This window comes from Taudactylus pleione, unplaced genomic scaffold, assembly GCF_031769625.1.
Source record: "Taudactylus pleione unplaced genomic scaffold, aTauple2 ptg000471l, whole genome shotgun sequence".
Lineage (NCBI taxonomy): Eukaryota > Metazoa > Chordata > Amphibia > Anura > Myobatrachidae > Taudactylus > Taudactylus pleione.
Genome location: NW_028284873.1, coordinates 3256273 through 3280304, shown reverse-complemented (window position 1 = coordinate 3280304; position 24032 = coordinate 3256273). Strand labels below are relative to the sequence as shown.

The 24032-nt window shown below is 45.4% G+C and overlaps 1 protein-coding gene across 1 annotated transcript in view; it reads right to left on the bottom strand.

Moving 5' to 3' along the window:
* The window catches only part of CAPS (calcyphosine), a 40697-nt gene that overhangs the window by 7374 nt on the left and 9291 nt on the right, over window positions 1-24032 (bottom strand). Inside the window, exons 2-3 of the mRNA XM_088448888.1 lie at window positions 13676-13819; window positions 11119-11296 (exon numbers count right to left, since the gene is read on the bottom strand). Of these exons, the coding sequence (XP_088305014.1) occupies window positions 11119-11296; window positions 13676-13812 (315 nt within the window). The 5' untranslated portion in view covers window positions 13813-13819. The remainder of the gene's footprint in view (window positions 1-11118; window positions 11297-13675; window positions 13820-24032) is intronic.

Below are 24032 nucleotides of genomic sequence, written 5' to 3'. Positions count from 1 at the left end.
CGACAAGCATGCGTCTGTCTGTTAAAGGATTACATCGGTGACAGCATCCAAGTAGGCATGTCAGACAGTCCGTACCTGTACTGGCAGGAAAAAGAGGCAATTTGGAGGTCCTTGTACAAACTGGCTCTATTTTACCTGAGTTGCCCCCCCTCCAGTGTCTACTCCGAAAGAGTATTTAGTGCAGCCGGGAACCTTGTCAGCGAAAGGCATAGGAGGTTGCTTCCACAAAATGTGGAGAAGATGATGTTCATAAAATGAATTATCAACTCTTCCAGGGAGACCAGCCTCCAGAATGTACAGAGGGACCTGTGGTTGTGGATTCCAGCGGGGACTAATTAATACTCTGTGAGGATGAGGATGTACACAACACTGAAGAGGGTGAGGAATCGGTGGATGAGGAGGATGAGGACGACATCTTGCCTCCGTAGAGCCAGTTTGTGCAGGGACAGATTAATTGCCAGCTTGTTTTGTGGGGGCCCAAACGAACCAATCATTTCAGCCACAGTCTTGTGGCAGACCCTGGCGCTGAAATGATTGGTTTGTTAAAGTGTGCATGTCCTGTTTATACAACATAAGGGTGGGTGGGAGGGCCCAAGGACAATTCCATCTTGCACCTCTTTTTTTTCTTTGCATTATGTACTGTTTGGGGCCTAGTTTTTCAAACTGCCATCCTGTCTGCCACTGCAGTGTCACTCCTAGATGGACCATGTGTTTGTGCCGCCCACTCGTGTCGCTTAGCATAGTCATCCAGCTACCTCGGTGCAACCTTATGGACATAAAAACACTATTGTGAGGTGTGAGGTGTTCAGAATAGACTGGAAATGATTGGAAATTAAGGTTATTGAGGTTAATAATAGCATAGGAGCAGAAAAACCAACAAATTCTGTGATTTTAGCTGTTTTTATGCTTTTTAAAAAAAAAAATACAGATCCAAAACACAAAATCCAGAACCCATAACACGGAAGGGTGGTTTTGGCAAAACCAATCCAGATCCAAAACACAAAGAAAGATCCAGATCCAAAACACAAAACACGAAAAGTGGCCGGTGCACACCCCTAGTCCAAACACATAGAGCAAAAAGAATGGAGCACGCACCAGAGTTTTCTTCAAAAAGTAGCAAATAGAGTTTATTCCATGTTAATCATATCACACAAGTTTAGGCTTGAGGAAGAATCCCTCAACGTTTTGGTCCATAAAGGACCATCCTCAGGAGGCACAAACATACAACAGTTAACAACAGGGCATGTGTCATAATAAACAACACAACACCTGGTACTCGCATAAAGGTGCTAGGTATGCTCAGCCGCGATCATCACATCCAGCTGAGTACACAACCTCACTTCCGGCTCGCGGGAGGCGCATCCGGCTGGCACATACACGTGCAAACAACCACGTGTTGTAAGCAATCCAACGGCCGGGAATGACAATATCCGGCTAGGGAATCAGCCAGTGGTCATAGTAACCACATATCAACATTGCGCTTCCGCGTTCCAGCTGGAACGCAAGATGCCGGCAACAGCATCTAGGAATAGACAGGCACACTCACAATATATATTAGAGGTATAATCATGTTGAGTGACAAACAGCATCCGATTCTGCACCGGTGCACGAGTCTTAGAGGGGAATTCAATTAGAGGTGAAAAGCCATATTCGCCTGTTTTTTTGTGAAAAATGTGCCTAAAAAAAATTCGCCAAATTCAATTCCAGGACAATTTCGCCTAAGTGGAAACAATTCTCCAAAAATGATTCTCCAATCAATAGCTGGTGAAAAGAAATGCAAAATCTTTATTTTGGGGTGCAAACGTGGGGAAACAACTCAGACCCCTTGGGACAGCCCCCCAAAGGACAAATACGCAAAAAAACAGAAACCAAAACCTAAGAACACCCCAAAAAAGACATGTCATTTATGGGGTGTCAATTTAAAAAGTGGGGGGATAAACATTAAAAGTAGCGAAAAAGACTTCTTGGGGGCCCACAAGTATGGGTCAGGTGTTTTGGGGATTGCAGGTGCATGCAGCAGGTGGATTTTTCACGGTTTTTAAAAGTTCACTTTAGAGACATAAAACCATGCTAGCACCTATTTTCAAGCACCCCAAATTTGACAGGACTACTTATTTTCACCAAAAAATACAGCTTTATGCCATTCTTCACCACTTTTACAAAAATGCTAATAGCAAGCAATTTACACAACTTAAGTACGCAAAATAGTTTTATTAGGGCTATTAGTACACATCTATATTGATTCCCTATGTTAGAGCATCTTTTTCTGGGGTACAGACTGATTTCCCCAATTCTTTCAGTACTTTTCACCTGTTCCGTATTCGCCTATTTCCGTGTTCACCTGTTTTGCAATTGAATTAGGCGAAAAGCAGGGACGAGCACGGAATAAATTCGCCTCTGAAACAGGCGAATGAAGCGAACAGTTGGACAGGCGAAAACTTCGCCTCTAATTGAATATGGCTCTTCGTCCTCATGTGACGTGCTCTAGTAAGGCAGCCTTCCACAGTCTTTTCCCTGTAGCCTCGTTCCAGAAACCGTTCCTTCATCTCAAGCAATTGCTGCTCAGCCGCCACCGGATCTGTGCTATTGCACAGAACCCTCATGAATTGAGAAACCGGGAGACCATCTTTCAATTTCGGAGGATGGTTGCTGGTTGCATACAACAAAGTATTGCGGTCCGTATCCTTCCTGAATAACGTGGTAACCGATCTGGCAGCCGTGCGGGACACTTTAACGTCAAGAAAATTGATAGAGTCACGGCTACAGCTGCCAGTAAAGCACACAGTGCCATCCAAATTATTTAACTCAAACAACATAAGATTAAATTCCTCCTCGGTGCCTCTCCAGATCAAAAAAACATCATCTATAAAGCGCTTATAATGAATAATCCGTTCTCCATATTTAGGGATGACATTTGCTACTTTTTGAAGAAAACTCTGGTGAGTGCTCCATTATTTTTGCTCTCTCTCTCTCTAAATACATATACACACATATATATATCTATATAGCACACACATATCTTACATAGGAACATACATACGCACCCACACACACACATATATATATATATATATATATATTCACAGACACACTCTCACTTACTTTGGCATCCTGACATGCTGCAGCAGCTTGTTGATGGGGGCCGGCAGTTTGCATCATTAGGCTCTGCCCCCCACGACATAATTCCGCTATTCGCGGGTCTGGGGGAGTGGATGATACCAAAGTGATGTAATTCTTATAAATTCTAATCATTTTGGCTCTGCCCCCTCCCTATAGACCCGCGAATTGCAGCATAATGCCGCAAGGCGGCGGGGCTATGACCGTGGGTGAAAAAAAACATTTGTTTTTCTGGGGGGATTCCTGAGTACTGTCAGGTGCGCTACTGGCGGCGCCTGGGGTACTGCTACAAGGGACAAGACGGAGGGAGGAGCCACTGTCATGCCGCTGCTCCTCTGACATTGTAATCTGTGACCTAGTCAGGAGGAGTGCTGTGCATGGCTGCATGTATTGTGCCAGGACACAGGAGCAGGAGGGGGAGGAGCGGAGCGGGAGGCGGGCCCATCAGTCAGCAGCACTGCCACAGTGACTGCACCTGGTTGATTGAATACACTGCGCAGTGTCTGGTAGTGATGGGAAATGTAGTTCATTTTGGTGTTCAGTTCATTATGATCTAGTTCACTGAAAAGAATAGTTCCAATGATCAGTTCATGTAGTTCATTTAGGTCATTACATCACTGGCTCTGAAACACTGCTGAGAGAAGTGATTGGAAACCTAGAACTAGTCTATTACACAAACAGCAGGGATTTCAATTACTAGCTCATTAGGGGCTCTATTTATTAACATTATTTTTACTAAAATAAAGTGAAAAAGGGTGTTTTCACACCCTTTTCACATTATTTTAGTTTCACCTGTAGTTATTACAGGGCAATTGGAGTAGAATTAGTAAAATTCTACTCCAACCCCTAGTATCACTTACTTTTAGTAAAGCAGATCGCATTTCCCATAATTGTAATGGGAAATGTGATCCGACCAGAGTTACTAAAAATAAATTGTAAAAAAATACCGGGGGAAGCCCGGTGATAATAACGCCACCAGGAGGTGGCGTTATCCAGGGTCTCCCCCGGTTACCGGGCTCCCACTCTGCTCTAACGGGGAGAGCAGAGGCGGGAGCCGGTACCAGTAATCAGCTATGTGGTCTAAGCAGACCGCAAGCTGATTACTGTAAAAAAAAGAAAAAAAAAATTAAACATTTTTTTTTTACTTACCTGAATCCAGGGACCGGTGATCGGGCCTCCGGTGATGGCTCCTCTCCGGTCAGCTGGTCTCCCATAGTACACTGGGGCCCGGTCATCAGGTGATCGGGTCCCAGTGCAGTATGGGAGATCACCTGATCGGGAAGCCCGGAGAAGATCACCGGAGGCCAGGAGGATGCAGGTAAGTGTAATGAAGGGAGGGGGGGGTCGCGGGGGGAGGTGGGGGGGGCACGGGGGGGAGGGGGGGACGTGGGGGTCCGCGATCACGGGGGGTGGGGCTTAGTGTTGGTGTGGGGGGTATCAGCAACGGTGGGTCGGCGCATGCGCGGGTTCTTTCGGAAAAAATACCGCGACTAGAGTGCGGATGGGATCCGCAGGGACAGAGCTTTATCACAAGCTCTGTCCCTGCAAGGGATATATAGTAAATCCCTGTGATATTGCCTGAATTCGCAATGCAAATTCACTCGGTAATATCACACTACAATCCGCATTCGATATGCGGATTGTAGTAAATAGAGCCCTAGGTGAGTTATAGTCTTGTTCAAATGATCAACTATGTTTAATATGTCTGATCTTTTAATATTTTAAAAAAGCAATATATAACAAACTACTAGTAGTAGTGACATGTTTAGCTCTGCGATGTTAATTTAATTGTTGTTATCATTTTTATTTCCATAATATACAAGTGAGAGAGACCCAAATTCAGTATTGTAATGTCACTTTTTTTTTCTTTTATAATACAGTAATTAGAAGGAAAACACCTTTGCCTCATTTTTTAATTGCACCATTAATGTCACTTAATGCACACCAGCTACTGTAGATTAACAATAGGGCGGGTGGGTTTACAGCCTCCACATAAAAATAGGGGGATGGTCTCAATATGGGCAAGTTATCTACTTGTCCTCTTTAGAATGTGTTATACATCACCCCTATAAAATTGAGATCAGTACAGTAAAGATAGGAGGAAGATGTATCAAACCTTAGAGATGGATAAAGTAAAGAAGTTAGGCAAAGCATAGTCTATAAAATGACAGAAGCTAATCTCTCTTGACGGTTGATACATCTCGCCCAATGTCTTGTAGAGTAAACAGAAGTACAGTATATAGCATGCAGCACTCAGCAATGTGTCTTAAGCTGATTAGGAGTGTATCTTGTGAATGAATATACTAGGAGAATGAATCCTGATAATCTACATCAGATCCATACAATGTATATATCTGATCACAGCAGTGCCCCCTGTGTTAGTTTAGTAGTATTGACTCATAACTGTATGTGAGAGAACTGGTGGGGAATGTATCATGTGACTTTTGAACTACTCAATGAGTCATCATGACAATCTCTTTCAATCAGCTCCACATGAGTCACTGACCTATTCGAACTAGTGAACTAGAATGCTAGAATGAGTCACGAGTCATGACCAGGGCCAGCCCACCCGTTACGCCAACTACGCAAGCACGTAGGGCACCAGCGGGCAGAGGGCGCCGAGAAGCTGCAGTTCTGTTCCCGGTGCGGCCACAGACACTGAAGTGGTGTAGAGAGATGATGAACCCTGGGTTCATCTATCCACTGTCTGTAGGAAAGCAAGGGGTGGTCTGGATGTTCACCAGACCACCCATTAGCCGGACCGCAGATGCACTAATACAACTACTTAATGTCCGCCCGGTCAGGAATAGATTTACTGACCGGGAGGACTAATGGCTTCCTTTAACTCAGCAGCTCCAACTCCTCTGGCTGCGCGTGTAACGTCACGCCGGCGCTGCCCAAACGCTCTCCTGCTGCTGTAACAGTGATGAGGAGCTGCACACTGACGCTCCTCCTAGAACGCCCACATGTAATTTACAGTAGAAGTCAAGGTGAGCAATGATCACTCACATGTCAGGCTGCCTGTCCCTGCCTTAGATCCTGGAGGGCATTGGGGGAGGAGGGAAGGAGAAGGGGGGAGAGGGGGGTGCACTATATAAAGTGTTTGGTTTAATTACTTAATTATAAGATTAATATGTTAATGTCTGGTCTTTAAAAAGATATACTAACGTGTGTGTGTGTATATTATATAATCTTTTTAAAGACCAGACATTAACATATTTAGTGGAAGTATATTCATATACAGTATATGAGTTTTCAACGTGGATTATGTTTATTGATATCTTGCTGTTTTCTGTTAATTATTTAAATTTGAAGTGGACATATTTCCATGTATTTCTATCATAAAAATACATAGAAGTGCATGCACACAGGCATCTACACAGTGCGGGGAGAATCTCTGGGGGGAGCCCATAATCTCCAGGAGTACTGAGCACGCCCCCACAGTGACAAAACGGTGGTGTGAGGCAAGGCCATACCCCTGTCACGAGGCCACGCGCCCTTTGCAGATGGCGCACACTGGGTCCCGAGTTCATGACATTAAATGTATGTCACATGGGTAAGCAATACCAATGGTACCACGCCCCTTTCCTTTTTCGGTCTTGTGACTTCGGTACACGCAAAGTCCACCAAGGGGCGCCGAAATCTATCTTCGCTTATCAAAAAAATAAGGCTCGGGCCGGCCCTGGTCATGACAATCTAGTTCAATGAGCTGCACAGTCACACACATAGACTGAGCATAGCAGTGCCACCTGTGGTCGTTTAGTAGTACTGATTCATGCCTAATGGAGCTGCTGTGCTCTCTTTGTCACTGTGTCTAACTCCTCCCACTTGTTTTAGCTCCTCCTGATGAACTGATCTTTGCCAGAGCTGTGAACTGAGTGAACTAGTTAGTTTTGAAGATCAGTTCATTTTGAACTGATCATTCGTGAACTACCCATCACTAGTGACTGGGGGAGTTTTTGGTTTTCTCCCAAGTCCCAGAGCAGAGAGAGGCAAGGACTCTAAGGGGGGGCGATCGCTCCAATCGCCCCCCCCTGGATCCGCCACTGCCCTAGTGTGTGTTTGTGTATGTGTTAGAGAATTTAGTAATGTAGCTACCAAAATGGGTTGGGTACACAATCCCAGCAGTCAGAATCCCGACGGTGACAATTCCAGCTCCGGAATTCCGACTGTCAACATCCTGACACATGTTGATAACTATTTTAACCCTTATCCTGAACCTCCCCCTAACCCACGCCTCCCCTAACCCTAACTCTCCCCCTAACCCTAATCTACCCTTCCCCCATCCTAAGACTAACACTCCCCTCCCACCATCTAACCCTCTCCCTAGTGCCTAACTCTAACCCTAATACTTACCATAGGGATTCTGATGCCTGTCGTGTTCTGGAGCCGGTATTCTGACCATTGGGATCCTGAGTATCAGTGCCCCAACCCAACAGAGTGGTGATATTAGGCTCCTGTATAGTGCTGGTGTATATTATATACTAGCTGGGATACCCAGTGTTGCCCGGGTTGAAGATTGGACCTTGAAGTACACCTGCAGCCTTTATTTGTTTACATTGTCCTCGCCTATAACTCCATTCCATTGATCCTGAAAAGGACCCCACTGTTTGCTAACATGCTTGGAAAAAGTTGCGTAACTATCGTGGGTACAAGGGGTGCGGCTGCTATGGTGTCTGAGCTGCCTGTGTCCTGCCACTTCCCCTGCACCCAGTCATGCCCCCAAGGTACAAAACAGAATTACAGATGCACAACTCCAACATTACTCATTATATATAATAATACATATTGCAATAGAATTTTGCAAATAATAAAAGACGTTTTGGCATAATCATGGCCATGGTTATGGGCCTACCCACCGCGCCCAGGTAACCTCTGAGGGTAGGTCCCTAACATACTGGGGTTGAAATCCAGAGCGCAGGACACCCCCAAACCAGGCCAGCTGAGCCACCCGAGGGCAACACTCCAATAAGGAAAGGTGAAGTGTAAAAAGGTGTAGGATAGATAAGAGCAGCTGCTGGTGCATATAGTAAAGTGAAAAATAAAGATGTGAAAATAATACATATATATTAAACAAACAATGGAAGTGCTAAAAGTGCAAGAAAGGAAAAATGTGTATATAATACGATGCCCTGAAGCAGCCCAACTAAAGCAATCCAGGTGACCCACAACCCAAAAATCAACCCATAGCTGCACTACAGTATAACATTTTTTAAGACTTACCTAGATTGTGCACAAGGTTACCTGGGCGCGGTGGGTAGGCCCATAACCATGGCCATGATTATGCCAAAACTTCTTTTATTATTTGCAAAATTCTGTTGCAAAATGTATTATTATATATAATGAGTAATGTTGGAGTTGTGCATCTCTAATTCTTTTTGTATGTTTGCAACAATAGTCTCCACAGGTAGCACCTCCCATTATATATATTTTAAGGGTGTGCAGTCTAGGGCCCCCTTTCCACATATGCACTCAAGGTAGGCTGGTCTAGTCAGGGCCGTCGAGGGGGGGCCGGGTGTCAACAATGTTGATTTGGTGCCGTCCAGCCTGCTGATTACAGCTGGCCCACTGGCAGGGTGTCATGGGGAGACAGCACCGCCGGTCGTGAGGCAATCAGAGCTCACAGACTGGCAGCCGATCAGCAGTGCTGGCTCCTGAATGGCTGCTGGTCTGCAAGCTCCAATTGGCTCATGACCGGCGCCAGATTCAAATTGCGCTGGCGCTGTCTGTCTATGTAAGCCTCTGCCTGCCGGCGCACAATACTACTACAGATGTAGCCATCTACATCATTGCCGTGATGCGTGTACATGGGCACACGCATCGCGGCATAGCGCAGTTCTCAACGGGCTGTGACTAAGCGCGGCCAGCGTTCTCTCCATTGAAGTCTATGGTGTGCGCGTGAACACGCATAATCACGCCATAGAGGCTGCGCCTCCCGCTTATAGGCCACGCCCCTACCCCGAGCCCAAAGTGGCTCTTTACTGCTCTGGTTACGCCCTTGCATGCAAACATACAGGCTCTGGATTTAATATGAACTTGCATGAATCATCAAAATTTGGTGGAGCTAGGTCCAAAACTCTAGCCATGCATAAAGGACAAAAAGACGAACAGAAAGACAGACAGACACGCTTTCTCGCACACACACATATATATATATATAATATATATATATATAATATACACTATTTGAGCATAGATTCACCTTGTTCTTGTTTCTAGTTTCATGCCAATCCAATGTGTATCATGTGTGGGGAGGAGCATTAGACTCTATAATGCAACCAATGCTATGTCTTCAAGGTCAGGTAAGGCCCGTTGTTTACCCTTAGAGGTGCAGTATGGTGTTCTAACACCGCATGCGAAAGGCTGACCAGCTGGCACCGAGCTACACATAATCCTGCTAATGCCACGCAATGGCATCATGAGGAGGACGCAGTGGCATCATGAGAGGGCGCGGCGAGTGCCGGCTACTCTGCAGTGACAGGAGCCGGGTGATGCAGTGTGACATTCCCCTGCAGCACCCGACTCCTGTCATAAAAGTGGAGCCGACAGTGCTGACAGCCCAGTCTCCGGGGGCAGCCCAGCATCTCTGACAATACTCCTCCAGAGTGAAGTCATCAGGATCACCTATAAGGCCACGCCCTTTTTCTAAAGCCATGTCCCTTTTCTGGCAAGGTCGTGCCTCTGGCAAGCAGGTATAATCAGAGTGCGCACCGGATGTAATCATACCCAATGACGCCTCTGATGCCACAATTAAAATAGTCTAAGTAAATTAGAACAGTCACAGGACTAGCCCAACATGATTAGTTACAGGGCTAGAACCAAGCTGTAAGCAGGCTGAGCATAAACAGGCTCACGGGGCTAGATTTATTTACGTTACACTAGACCATTCATAGTGCTTGACCTAACTGTAGAATGGTTGTGTGTTGTATTAACATGGTTACACTTCATTTGGAAATATGTGTAGGTGGAATTTCTTGGTAAAGGATTGGGTACGGGATACCTGTGTTCGGGATCCCTGTAGTCAGAATCCGGATGCCTGTACCCCGTATAGGTTAGCATCCCAACGGCTGAAGACAAGAATATCTAACCTAACCCATAACCCACTCTCCTAAACCTAACCTCCCCCCTAGTGCCTAAACGTAACCCTCCTTCCCCGGTGCTTAAACCTAGCCCTCCCCATTTAGTGCCTAACCCTAACCCAGCCCCTAGTGCCTAACAGTAACACTAACCCCCCCCTCCCCCGCTACTTACCTTCGGGATTCCGGCGGTCAGGATGCCGGCGCCGGTACTCCGATATGTGTCGGGTTCCAGCATCGGCATTGTGACCGCCGGAATCCCCGCTGTCAGGATATTAAACGTATCCCATGGTAAACGACCAGTTTATTAAAGTTTCATATTATTTTACTTGAGGTTTTGGAAGTGCAGTAGGTTAAGGAAGGAGACATTCTTCAAAGAAAGAGAAGTATTAAAACAAGAGGAAATGTTCTGAAACTGGAGGGTGGTAGGTTCAGGGGAAATTTTAGGAAATATTACTTCACAGAAAGGGTAGTGGACAAGTGGAATAGCCTCCCATCAGAGGTGGTAGAGGCTAAGACAGTAGAGCACTTTAAACATGCATGGGATAGACATAAGGATATATGTATTGTGCATACAGAACACAGATCCGTGGTAGCCCCTGTCTGGGAACAGATGCACCTTCTCAGCAATTGCTCGGTTATACCACCCTGTTGAGGGGCCCCTGTGTGTGGAGGTTACGGGGGAACAGCCCTTGTCGCACCCCTTCATAATCCAGCCCTTGTTTTATCCTGCACATGTACCTCCGTCATAAACCAGGTCCACCCACAGTAGGGGATACTTGATAAAAAATATACAGATATAAGTGTAAACTTTATAACACGTTAAAAACATATTAGAAAAGGTTTGAGAAACTGAAATCAACCATTCTTTAAGAAATTAGGGCATGTCATACATTTAATTAAAGCTTATTGTCCTAGTTCTTACCCTGACTGAGTTTAAGAATTCATCAAAGTTGATGGTCCCATTTCCATTTGTGTCAAATTGCTGGAAAATTTCCTGTACTTCTTCTGGCTGTAGGGGTACGCCATAGTTTTGGAGCCCCTTGGAGAATTCTTCTAGATCTAAAGAGTTACTGTAGTTATCATCCATGATACGAAATGCTCTGTTTCAAGAAAAATAACAGATGTTAGGAAAAGGAATAGGAAGGAAGGGGAGAGAGTCAGGACCGTCTGCTCCAGGTGCACAAAGTGAGATGTCTCTGCTGCCAGTCTGCCTTACAAGGTCTAGCTGATGTACAAAAGAGAAATACATTTTAAGGTACAGCACAGGCCTTACGTTTCTGGACAGATAAAAGATAGACACAAGCAAACTTAGGTGCGCATAGGTCTTATAGAAAAGACACAGCAGATTGTATAATGGTTATATAAGACTCCTGTTAAGCTGATGTTATAAAGTATACATGCAAGCAAAACAATGACGTCAAATAGAATGTAAAAGGGGATTATATTCATGTTACCCCCAATCTTCCATGTTATCCTACTCTCACAATCCCTCTTGAGATATATCCAATGGGGTTTTTCTGGGAACTTTCCTTTGCTATCTCTCTTCTCATGTTTCCCTTCTTTATGCAGCCCCCTCTCTTTCCATTGAACCCCTTTGGTTTTATTCTCCTCTTAGTAGACCTTCTTTCCCCTTCTCTTTGCACATTCTGCCCTTATCAGCTCCTCTTTTCTTTATCCCTTAATATGGTACCTCTCCCTCCACTAAATCCCCTTCCCTATGCACTACTGCAATCATAATCTTCCTCCCCATAGGTCACCTTCATCCTTATCACCATTTTCTCCACCACATCATCACCATCCTGCCACCATCATATCCGCTTCATTGCTATGGTCATGATGATTATCCCCATCAACATATTCATAATTAACCTTTCATTATCAGTTGTCCTTAATCCCTCTCTCTAGTATTATCATAAACCCCACTCACCCATCATAAACACGGCCATCATCAGCCTCTGCATCAATCATTGCTTTCTCCTCCTACAATTGCCCTTCTATTCTCTATCACCAATAACATTTTTCATTAACCTGCTTTTCTCTATCATGCCAGCCCAACCTTAATTAAATTGGTACACACCAGACCCCTCCCACCACCTCTTACTCTGCCTGTTTCCCTTCGGTAATGGTGCTGCGGATGGAGGCAGCATGTAAACCTGGAGCACCTATGAAGGTGGCCCTGAGTATATGAGCACTGATAACAGGGGAGAGCTAGCAAATACTTGCCCCCTCAAATACAGGTCTCATTGCAGCTGCTTCTATCGTATTTATGCCACTGCTAGAGTTATTCCACTCCCCCGAATAATATAACTGAGATAAAAGGCAGTAAACATACAAAACAATGTAAGGGATGAAAAAATAGGTTGTTAATTACAAGTACAGAGACTTCTAGCAACTAATCAGTGATTGTTTTTGACAGATCTGCTACATGTTAGACAATGAAGGAAGATGTTGCTGTTTGCTATAGGATTTTCTGCACTCACAGGGAAAAAGCCCCAGATAAAACTTATAACAGGGAAGAAAGCAGAGACGTGCAGGCAGGGTAGGCAGGGTAGGCAGAGCTCCAGAGATTTGATATACAAATGATTAGAATAATACAAAGAATATATTAATATTTATAGTTAACACTCACCATCTTTGTGGAGCTCCCTGGGACTGCAGGGAGATGAGATATGAGGCAGAACCAGCTCAGCCTCGCTTCTATATAGTCATCTACTCAGGGGCGTATTAAGAAAGAAGGGGGCCCATGTTCACTCCCCATCCGGGGGCCCCCTCATTTCTCCCTTGCTGCCGTCAGCGAACTGACAGCAGCGGTAGACTCCGCTAGAGTGTACCCGGAGTATACTGCGCATGCGCTGGTCACCAGGAAAATGGCGCTGTAGCCATTTTCCCAGTGATTTCCTTCTGCATATGCGCAAAATGCAGGGAAAATGGCAGTGGTGGCCATTTTCCAGGCATTTTCTACAGCGCTACTCTATGGGACATCGGAGAGGTAAGTATAAAAAGAAAGTGTGCGGGCCCCGCACACCTTGCACCCATTATAAATACACCCTGCAGACACTGCTTAAAGAGCTGAGGGTGGGGCCACACCATGGGTAGTAAGCTGAACATAAAGACAGCTAATAGAGGCATGCCTCTCGGTATGGGGGGCTTGTCTTGAGCACTGATGGACACCTTGGATGTGTCATGCTTCCAGGAAATGCATTGCAGTGTTTAGAGATCGGAACTCAGTCAGCAGTAACAAGAGAAGACACAGTTATGCAGATTGAAGAATCAATGGACACGGAAGCTTAATGTAATGAGGGGAGAGTTACAGTGAGTAGGGGGTGAGACAGGCTCCCATCTCCATGTGTGCCTCCCCAGCCATTGACCTCACTGCATGTCAGTGGAAGAAAGACACTATTAAAATGCATATGATGCAGGAAGAAATTGTACTGGAATAAGTAGATCTTAAATATTGCAGATTTTCTTTGTCAATTTACCTTCCCAAACCTTTAATTCCAGATGCCCCTCTTGCAAGGCACTGCAATCTTAGCTTCTCCACTGGGTCCTGACACTGTGAAATCTGGCGCCGAGCCTTTGCCATCATGTCTCGTTCTAGTTGGGATATTGCCGCCATTAGTTTCCTACCACAAACAACAGACCGCATTAATGATTAGTGGATATATAGATAGTTTTCAGTTGGGCAAAAGCCTCGTTTTTTTACCATATAATCTGTATTTTACTAATACACATGTACACCCAACACATGCATGCCTGTGTCTGTATTAGGGCCCAATCTCAAGGGGACCTTCTGGGCCCCCTGCATCCACGACCAGAGCCGTAACTAAACTTTTTGGTGCCCTGTGCCAGAGAGAGCATTGGTGCCCTCCCATTTTTTAAATAGGGAAATATGATAGTGCACCTGATAAATGGCCATGGCCTCATGGGGAAGGACCAGGGAACAGATAGGGGAGACCAGAAGAGGCTGGGGCTAAAAGAAGAGGACGCTACAAGTGAGAATGATAATAAACAGAAAATTGGCAGGCCCAAACAGCGCCCCCTGCCCTGCGGTGCCCTGTGCCATGGCACTGGTCGCACTACCCTAGTTACGGTCCTGCCCACAACTACACCCCTAGTATGTCCTGACTGCTGCTGGCCACAGTGACTTGCCAGCCTGGCAGTACCCCCCACCAGGCAGCTGCACAGCAGCTTAGACTGCAATGTAAAGATAGCAGCCGTGGCTCACAGTAGTCATGGCTTCTCTCCCAGTGTGTCCTGAATACAGTGGTCAGCAGTGATCGGGCAGCTCAGCGCCCCACCCTCCCCCCCTAACCTGGGGACTGCAGAGAGGAGCAGCCACCGGGAAAATATTAATACGGTAGTGCATTGCCACTATATAACTGGTGGCTGCAGAGAAGAGCAACCGCAGAGAAAATGTGAATACATAAGTGTGCTGGCCCCGGTGTGTAAGAGAGTGTCGAAGCTGGATTATTGGCTGAGACAAGATCAGTTTAAAATTGAATCGCAGCGACACCATCTTGCGACTGGCCGCAAGACGCCATCTTGGAAATGAGATCGCAAGACACCATTTTGCGAATGGCCGCCTATGCGCCATTTTAGATAAACTCACACTTTAGTACATGTGGCGATATTACTATTAGCATCAGGCGATTGCATCTGTGACCATCGCCATAAGTTACGGCGATTCACCAAAAGCCCATTACAGTATGTCAAAATTGGATTGCATTAGCTAAACAGAGCAAATGGCCACGTGACAACTAGTCTGTGAAGACAAGCTTCATGGACATAACGTCTGCTCTCACTCCAGGTGGCCCTGCTCGAATACAGCAAGAGGGTCGTTTGTAGCACCTTACATTAGCAGGCTTCCTACAATAAAATACCTTCAAAGCCAAGAGTGTTATCTGAGGTTTGGGTCTTGTAGCTGTGCTAATTTGCATTTACACAAGAACCTGGGAGAACAAAGGACTGTACTTTTTAGCCTGGGAAGGGTGGGGGCTGCTGAGAGAGGGGGGGCATGTGGAACTATAAGGCTCAGCATTCCACACTGTTAGGAGTTCACTTAGTTTAAGTGAGATTTAAGTACACCATTTCTCATACACACATTAATACACACAATTGCGCTGTTAACTAGTCACATATTAGCGAATGCATAAGATCTTGCATGAAAACGCTGTTTATTAGCTTCATGTGCACGCATCTGCCCCAAGTTAACGAGCGTCTTTACATCACACCCCGCATACTTACACATTACATATTCACAAAAAAGGTTTAATAAGTTTTAAAGTATAAGATTTTAAGTTTGTTAATTCTGTGAAATAAAGATTATTTGGTAACTAAGGTTTTATACATGATAAGTAAGCCGTGATTGGTATTGTACTGATGCATACTCTTTCATCAGTATTCCGGTACCAACGGTGTGGAGATCGCATCATGCATTCTCAACTTATGGACCGCAGAGACTTCAAGCAACAAAATGTACATTATATGAACAACTGTTAGGATGATTGCTTGAGGCAGGATACCAGAGACCCCCAGTTGTTAGAGGCTGGGTTGTGTCTATTTGAATCAACCTGTTAAATGCCTTGTAACATATGCCCTCTCCTTTAGGACCAATTGTATTAGCAATAAACTTCTCTATTGTGTTGTTCATTTCTGGGGGGTATAAATATGTGTGCTGACCCTGGGTTCCTAGTCTTTGTGCTGAATGCTGATTGACGAGGGGTTTCTTGCTGATGCCTAACATCTGGACCCGAGAGCGCTGCGTATGTATAATTGTACTTGGGTCTGTATAATCTCTTTGCGCTAAGATTATATGAGGATCATAGCGTGTAACTGCTGTACTTTACTTGAATACTTTGTGCTTTGGAACCACATGTTCTAAGTCTGGAGTCTTTATTTACTGGATGACTGCGTACGCAAATTAGCGTCATCCTTAGAGGTTTATAGGAAGGATATTAGAAGGTATAGGCAGGGGTATACAGAGGTTCAAAGTCAGAATCCTTAGTTGGGGGCTCATCGTGAAGTCACTTACCTACTCACAAGGCACATACGGTTGTCGATATCTCAGCAAAGGGTGGAGTGGCATGCAGGGTTTACCTGCAACCGTTTTGTGCTGAAAGATCGCTATCCGTTTTCGTGTGAGCCAAGGAAGCTGACTAGAATCCTTAAGAGATACAGCCACTGGGGACATATAAACATATCAGAGCTTCAGCCCCCCAAATGTCATCGAAGAATATCATTTTTGTTGATATATTGGTAAATCGATATTATAACCATTATTATTAATGGTCTGTATGAAATCCCTATTTGTATCATTAAGCCTTTATACTGAATCCATTTATTCAGAGTATTTTTTATTAAAAAAATATTATTTTTATTTGTGGCGATCCTGTATTGATCAAATCTATTCATACAGAGCTCCGATTAGGAATGGCATAGTATACTTGGGCTGGGCACCGACCATCGAAGGTGACCCAACCATTGATGGTCTATGAGCAATGGCAAGTGGTTTTGCCATTGCTGGCGGGCACTGCTGCCACACCACCGATGATAGCCCATGATGTTTAGAAAACATCAGTAGTCTGAGCAGAACTCAACCATTGATAGCTAAACCATCACATGTTTTCTAATGGTGGTTTAAAACCATCAGCCATTGATGATACAGCCATTGATAGCCATGACTACGGGACACTATAAGAATTGCTATATTTATGGTATACTGTGTTTTATCATCAGCATTGATCTTTGCTCTAGTTGCTCTAGGGTAGAGGTTGAACAGAGGGATGAACAGTGTGAGGTGACCCTACAACTCAAAATAAGTGTCACAGTGATCTATATGTGCCGCTTATTTTCTCGGTTACAGGATTCACCCTAAACTAAAAAGACCTGTTTCCCTAGATTGTATAGACACCTGCGACACTCCCATAAGAGGGACCATCCCTGTGTGTCCACTTAGCAACCTCCCTGTTGCCACCCAATGCCCAATACATTTTCATAACATTTCTGAGACGTGCACCTCCCATGTGCCTCAATGCATACATGCCAACATTTCACTCCCTCCTTCCGGGAGGGAGCTGTCGGGCTTTCTTGGTGGGGGACGAGCATTTTGGGGCGGAACATAGGGGCATGGCATCGCGATCGTGGCTCCGTCCCCCTCTTCACAATGCCTTTATTAATGGCATTGTGCGGCAGGGGCGGGCCACGATGACGCGATTCAGTGCGAATCGTGTCACCGGCCCCCTCCGCGGCCGGCATTTTATAGTAAGTGCAGGGGGTCGCTGGTGCCCTGGAGGCTTGCCTGCCTTCCCGGGAGGTCGGGAGCGGCACCCGATTTTCGGGAGGCTCCTGACCAATCAGGAGGGTAGGCAAGTGTCCCTCAATGGCAACTAAAACACAGGGAATCTGGACGCATGATAAAATGATTTGAGGGACCCTGAACAGCAGGATGGGAGCTAACTGCCCTACGGGTGGAGCGCCTCCATACACAATGTATGGATGTTATGATCTCCATTCACAGTCTGAAGTTGACTTAATAATGGTCGGGTGGATAGGACAGGTTTCAAAACCAAACTGAACCATCCAACTGTTTTTCAGCTGCTTTAATGCTGTGAATGATTATCATTAGTACCAGACACTGAATGCCAATTCAAACAAGTCATTAAGATGGCTGGTTTGCACGATTATCGTGCAGTGTATGACCAGCCTAATACTGGCCCTGAACATAAAAAGAGAGTTAGAAAGCTAAATGGTAGTACTACTAAGGAATAGGATACATAAAAACATTTGTAGTGCAATGACTCAGCTCCTCATGGTTTCCTGGTTTCTGTTGCTATTGACTCTCTGATGATTAACCTTCTGTGCTGCAGGAATTCCCATGTGCGTTTACATCTTGTAATATATAGATCAGAAACCAGAAATAGGCAACATCATTAACCTTTGTACCTATCAGAAAGACATTTACACCTTTTGCATCATCTGTACACAGTGATAGTATCCTCCATTCTACTGTAAATAGTCAGAAAAGCATGCACTCCATTTGGCAATATAAAGCTCACATCTATAAATAGATTTATTTCTATATGTGGCTGTGATTTTGTTTTGCATTGTTTATAATTATTGAATGTGCTGTTATAGTATACTAAAGGTAATAGGCGTTTTTTTTTCTAATTTTTTTACTATATAATTAATGTATTATTATAATGTATTGTTTATAATTATTAATACAATGTATTATTATGTATAGATTAGGTCTATTTTACAAATAATAAGAACATTGTGTTAAAAGCAGTGCCGCCAACAGTTCTGCTGAGAGGGGGTGTGGTCAACTTGGGGAGGTGTGGCCAAAACCCTTCTTTACCAAAAAATCAAAAACATACTATGTGTGCCCAGGGAGTTGGGCCGCTGGGGGCAGATCCAGGAGGAGGCGAGTGCGGACATCACACAGGGTGAGGGAGAACTGCAGCGTGCGCTGGGCTGGGGTGAGAGGCTGCTGCAGCAGCCGTCTCTTCTCTCTCCCTGCCCGAAGTGCAGGACCCGGGCCCCTCCAACAGGCCCGGGTAAAGAGTACCAGCTCTCCTCCTTCCTCTTGTCACCCCTGGATAAAATGCAAAAATTCAACACCGATTCTGTGAAACTTCTCCTAACCCCATACTGGTCACACTTGGGGGGGGGGGTTATCAAACCTTCTAAAGAAGACAGGTGGAGAAGTTGCTCATAGCAGCGAATAAGTTTATAGCTATCATTTTATATAATGTATTTGATAAGTGACTCTAACAGCTGGTTAGTTGCCATGGGCAACATCTCCCGGCAGTCAGAATCCCAATGGCGGAATCCCAACAGGGTTAGTAATATCCTAACCCCTAAACCTAACCCTCCATCCCAGCAGCATAAACCTACCCCCCCCCCCTCCTGCACCCTAACGATCCCTCCTGCAGCCTTACCCTAACTCTCTCTGGCACCAGGATTATGAATATATTATATACTGTATATATAATATATATATATATATATACACATCCCATTTAGGGTTTGATACATCTCCCCATTGGGCTGATATCTTGGCAGCATTGCCAGGACACCATGTAATTCAGCAACAGCACATGTGTTCCGTACCAGATATATGCATGGTCAGCTATAACATGTTTCCTCCTAATGTACTACTCATTTGATCATCACTAAAGCTGCCCATACACCTTGAAATTATGTTTCCAACCGTAAAACTAGTTGGCTGGTAATGTATGGGAGCAAACTACAAACAACCATTTGCTCCCAAAGGCCCAATTACAATATCTTTTTCTAAAAATACGCCATTGTGAGCTGCCAATGGAGGAAACGCAGGTGATTGGTGTACTAAATACATTGTGCTATTATTTAGCACTGCACATCTGTAAGAGACTCCCAATAACCCACAATGATGTCTGTTTTGGTTGAGGGTGCAGAAATGTATATACAGTATGTCAGTAAGACCACCAAAAAAAGCAAACACCTTTGTGAAGAACCCATTATGCATCCAATGTTTTTTATGCCCAGCTCCTCATAGCTGTGTAAATCATGGGAACTTTCATGCTTTATTTATAGAGTGATCACTGATTATTATTATTATTATCGTTTATTTATAAAGCGCTGACATTTGACACAAATTACATTCAATTACATGAAATTAAAGGTATATGGCCCTGTCCAAATGAGTGAAGAGGAACCCGATGCCCCTGTATTGTGGGTAAAAGTTTCTCCCTATATGAATCAATTCTAAAATAAGATTTAAAGGGGTCTATTTACTAAGCCTTGGATGTTGATAAAGTGCCAGCCAATTTGCTCCTAACTGTCATATTTCAAACACAGCCTATGACACGGCAGTTAGGAGCTTATTGGCTGGTTGTTTATCTCCATTCAAAGCTTAGTAAGTAGACTCTAAAGTGTATTATAAGTAGGGGTGAGCGGGTTCGGATTTCTGAAATCCGAACCCCCCCGAGCCCCCCCGATCCGAGTCCGATCCGAGTCAGGCTCGACTTTTCCCGCCTGACTCGGATCTGACATCGAGGCAAAACGTCATCATCCCGCCTTCCGAGTCTCGCGGGTTTTGGATCCTATATAAGGTACCCGCGTCGGCGCCATTTTCTCACTCGGCTGTGGACAGTGAAGAGGGAGGGTGGGAGTTAGTGCTGTGTAGTGTAGTGTAGTGTAGTGCTGCTGTTGTCCACTACTTCAAAGTCCATAGGGGCTGGCTGTGTTGTGCTGTGCTGCTGTTGTTAATAGGGGCTGTGTCCACTACTTCAAAGTCCATAGGGGCTGGCTGGACTGTGTTGTGCAGTCAGTTCTCCATAGGGGCTGTGTCCACTCCAAAGTCCTGTGCAGTGTCCCAGTCCTAAAGGGGTGCTGTAGTGTTGTCCAGGGGGTGCTCTGTCCATCAGGGGTGCTCCCCCCAAGTGCTAAAAAAATAATATATTTTCTGTGTTTGTGAATTGTGTGCGCAGTAGCCGCACGTGCATCAACAAAGTAGTGCCAAGCGTGCGCCTGTGTCATAAGTAAAGGGCCGGCTGGCTTGACCGTTAAGGGTGCTGTAACCCCCGAAAGTACACTCCAGTCCAAACCAAAAAAAAAATTATTTTCTGTGTTTGTGAATTGTGTGCGCAGTAGCCGCACGTGCATCAACAAAGTAGTGCCAAGCGTGCGCCTGTGTCATAAGTAAAGGGCCGGCTGGCTTGACCGTTAAGGGTGCTGTAACCCCCGAAAGTACACTCCAGTCCAAACCAAAAAAAAAATTATTTTCTGTGTTTGTGAATTGTGTGCGCAGTAGCCGCACGTGCATCAACAAAGTAGTGCCAAGCGTGCGCCTGTGTCATAAGTAAAGGGCCGGCTGGCTTGACCGTTAAGGGTGCTGTAACCCCCGAAAGTACACTCCAGTCCAAACCTAAAAAAAAATTATTTTCTGTGTTTGTGAATTGTGTGCGCAGTAGCCGCACGTGCATCAACAAAGTAGTGCCAAGCGTGCGCCTGTGTCATAAGTAAAGGGCCGGCTGGCTTGACCGTTAAAGGGTGCTGTAACCCCCGAAAGTACACTCCAGTCCAAACCAAAAAAAAATTATTTTCTGTGTTTGTGAATTGTGTGCGCAGTAGCCGCACGTGCATCAACAAAGTAGTGCCAAGCGTGCGCCTGTGTCATAAGTAAAGGGCCGGCTGGCTTGACCGTTAAGGGTGCTGTAACCCCCGAAAGTACACTCCAGTCCAAACCTAAAAAAAAATTATTTTCTGTGTTTGTGAATTGTGTGCGCAGTAGCCGCACGTGCATCAACAAAGTAGTGCCAAGAGTGCCCCTGTGTCATAAGTAAAGGGCCGGCTGGCTTGACCGTTAAAGGGTGCTGTAACCCCCGAAAGTACACTCCAGTCCAAACCAAAAAAAAATTATTTTCTGTGTTTGTGAATTGTGTGCGCAGTAGCCGCACGTGCATCAACAAAGTAGTGCCAAGCGTGCGCCTGTGTCATAAGTAAAGGGCCGGCTGGCTTGACCGTTAAAGGGTGCTGTAACCCCTGAAAGTACACTCCAGTCCAAACCAAAAAAAAATTATTTTCTGTGTTTGTGAATTGTGTGCGCAGTAGCCGCACGTGCATCAACAAAGTAGTGTCAAGCGTTCGCCTGTGTCATAAGTAAAGGGCCGGCTGGCTTGACCGTTAAGGGTGCTGTAACCCCCGAAAGTACACTCCAGTCCAAACCAAAAAAAAAAATATTTTCTGTGTTTGTGAATTGTGTGCGCAGTAGCCGCACGTGCATCAACAAAGTAGTGCCAAGCGTGCGCCTGTGTCATAAGTAAAGGGCCGGCTGGCTTGACCGTTAAGGGTGCTGTAACCCCCGAAAGTACACTCCAGTCCAAACCAAAAAAAAAATTATTTTCTGTGTTTGTGAATTGTGTGCGCAGTAGCCGCACGTGCATCAACAAAGTAGTGCCAAGCGTGCGCCTGTGTCATAAGTAAAGGGCCGGCTGGCTTGACCGTTAAGGGTGCTGTAACCCCCGAAAGTACACTCCAGTCCAAACCTAAAAAAAAATTATTTTCTGTGTTTGTGAATTGTGTGCGCAGTAGCCGCACGTGCATCAACAAAGTAGTGCCAAGCGTGCGCCTGTGTCATAAGTAAAGGGCCGGCTGGCTTGACCGTTAAAGGGTGCTGTAACCCCCGAAAGTACACTCCAGTCCAAACCAAAAAAAAATTATTTTCTGTGTTTGTGAATTGTGTGCGCAGTAGCCGCACGTGCATCAACAAAGTAGTGCCAAGCGTGCGCCTGTGTCATAAGTAAAGGGCCGGCTGGCTTGACCGTTAAGGGTGCTGTAACCCCCGAAAGTACACTCCAGTCCAAACCTAAAAAAAAATTATTTTCTGTGTTTGTGAATTGTGTGCGCAGTAGCCGCACGTGCATCAACAAAGTAGTGCCAAGAGTGCCCCTGTGTCATAAGTAAAGGGCCGGCTGGCTTGACCGTTAAAGGGTGCTGTAACCCCCGAAAGTACACTCCAGTCCAAACCAAAAAAAAATTATTTTCTGTGTTTGTGAATTGTGTGCGCAGTAGCCGCACGTGCATCAACAAAGTAGTGCCAAGCGTGCGCCTGTGTCATAAGTAAAGGGCCGGATGGCTTGACCGTTAAAGGGTGCTGTAACCCCTGAAAGTACACTCCAGTCCAAACCAAAAAAAAATTATTTTCTGTGTTTGTGAATTGTGTGCGCAGTAGCCGCACGTGCATCAACAAAGTAGTGTCAAGCGTGCGCCTGTGTCATAAGTAAAGGGCCGGCTGGCTTGACCGTTAAGGGTGCTGTAACCCCCGAAAGTACACTCCAGTCCAAACCAAAAAAAAAATTATTTTCTGTGTTTGTGAATTGTGTGCGCAGTAGCCGCACGTGCATCAACAAAGTAGTGCCAAGCGTGCGCCTGTGTCATAAGTAAAGGGCCGGCTGGCTTGACCGTTAAGGGTGCTGTAACCCCCGAAAGTACACTCCAGTCCAAACCAAAAAAAAAATTATTTTCTGTGTTTGTGAATTGTGTGCGCAGTAGCCGCACGTGCATCAACAAAGTAGTGCCAAGCGTGCGCCTGTGTCATAAGTAAAGGGCCGGCTGGCTTGACCGTTAAGGGTGCTGTAACCCCCGAAAGTACACTCCAGTCCAAACCTAAAAAAAAATTATTTTCTGTGTTTGTGAATTGTGTGCGCAGTAGCCGCACGTGCATCAACAAAGTAGTGCCAAGCGTGCGCCTGTGTCATAAGTAAAGGGCCGGCTGGCTTGACCGTTAAAGGGTGCTGTAACCCCCGAAAGTACACTCCAGTCCGAACCAAAAAAAAATTATTTTCTGTGTTTGTGAATTGTGTGCGCAGTAGCCGCACGTGCATCAACAAAGTAGTGCCAAGCGTGCGCCTGTGTCATAAGTAAAGGGCCGGCTGGCTTGACCGTTAAGGGTGCTGTAACCCCCGAAAGTACACTCCAGTCCAAACCAAAAAAAAATTATTTTCTGTGTTTGTGAATTGTGTGCGCAGTAGCCGCACGTGCATCAACAAAGTAGTGCCAAGCGTGCGCCTGTGTCATAAGTAAAGGGCCGGCTGGCTTGACCGTTAAAGGGTGCTGTAACCCCCAAAGTACACTCCAGTCCAAACCAAAAAAAAATTATTTTCTGTGTTTGTGAATTGTGTGCGCAGTAGCCGCACGTGCATCAACAAAGTAGTGCCAAGAGTGCGCCTGTGTCATAAGTAAAGGGCCGGCTGGCTTGACCGTTAAAGGGTGCTGTAACCCACAAAGTACACTCCAGTCCGAACCAAAAAAAAATTTATTTTCTGTGTTTAGCCGCACGTATATATCAAATCG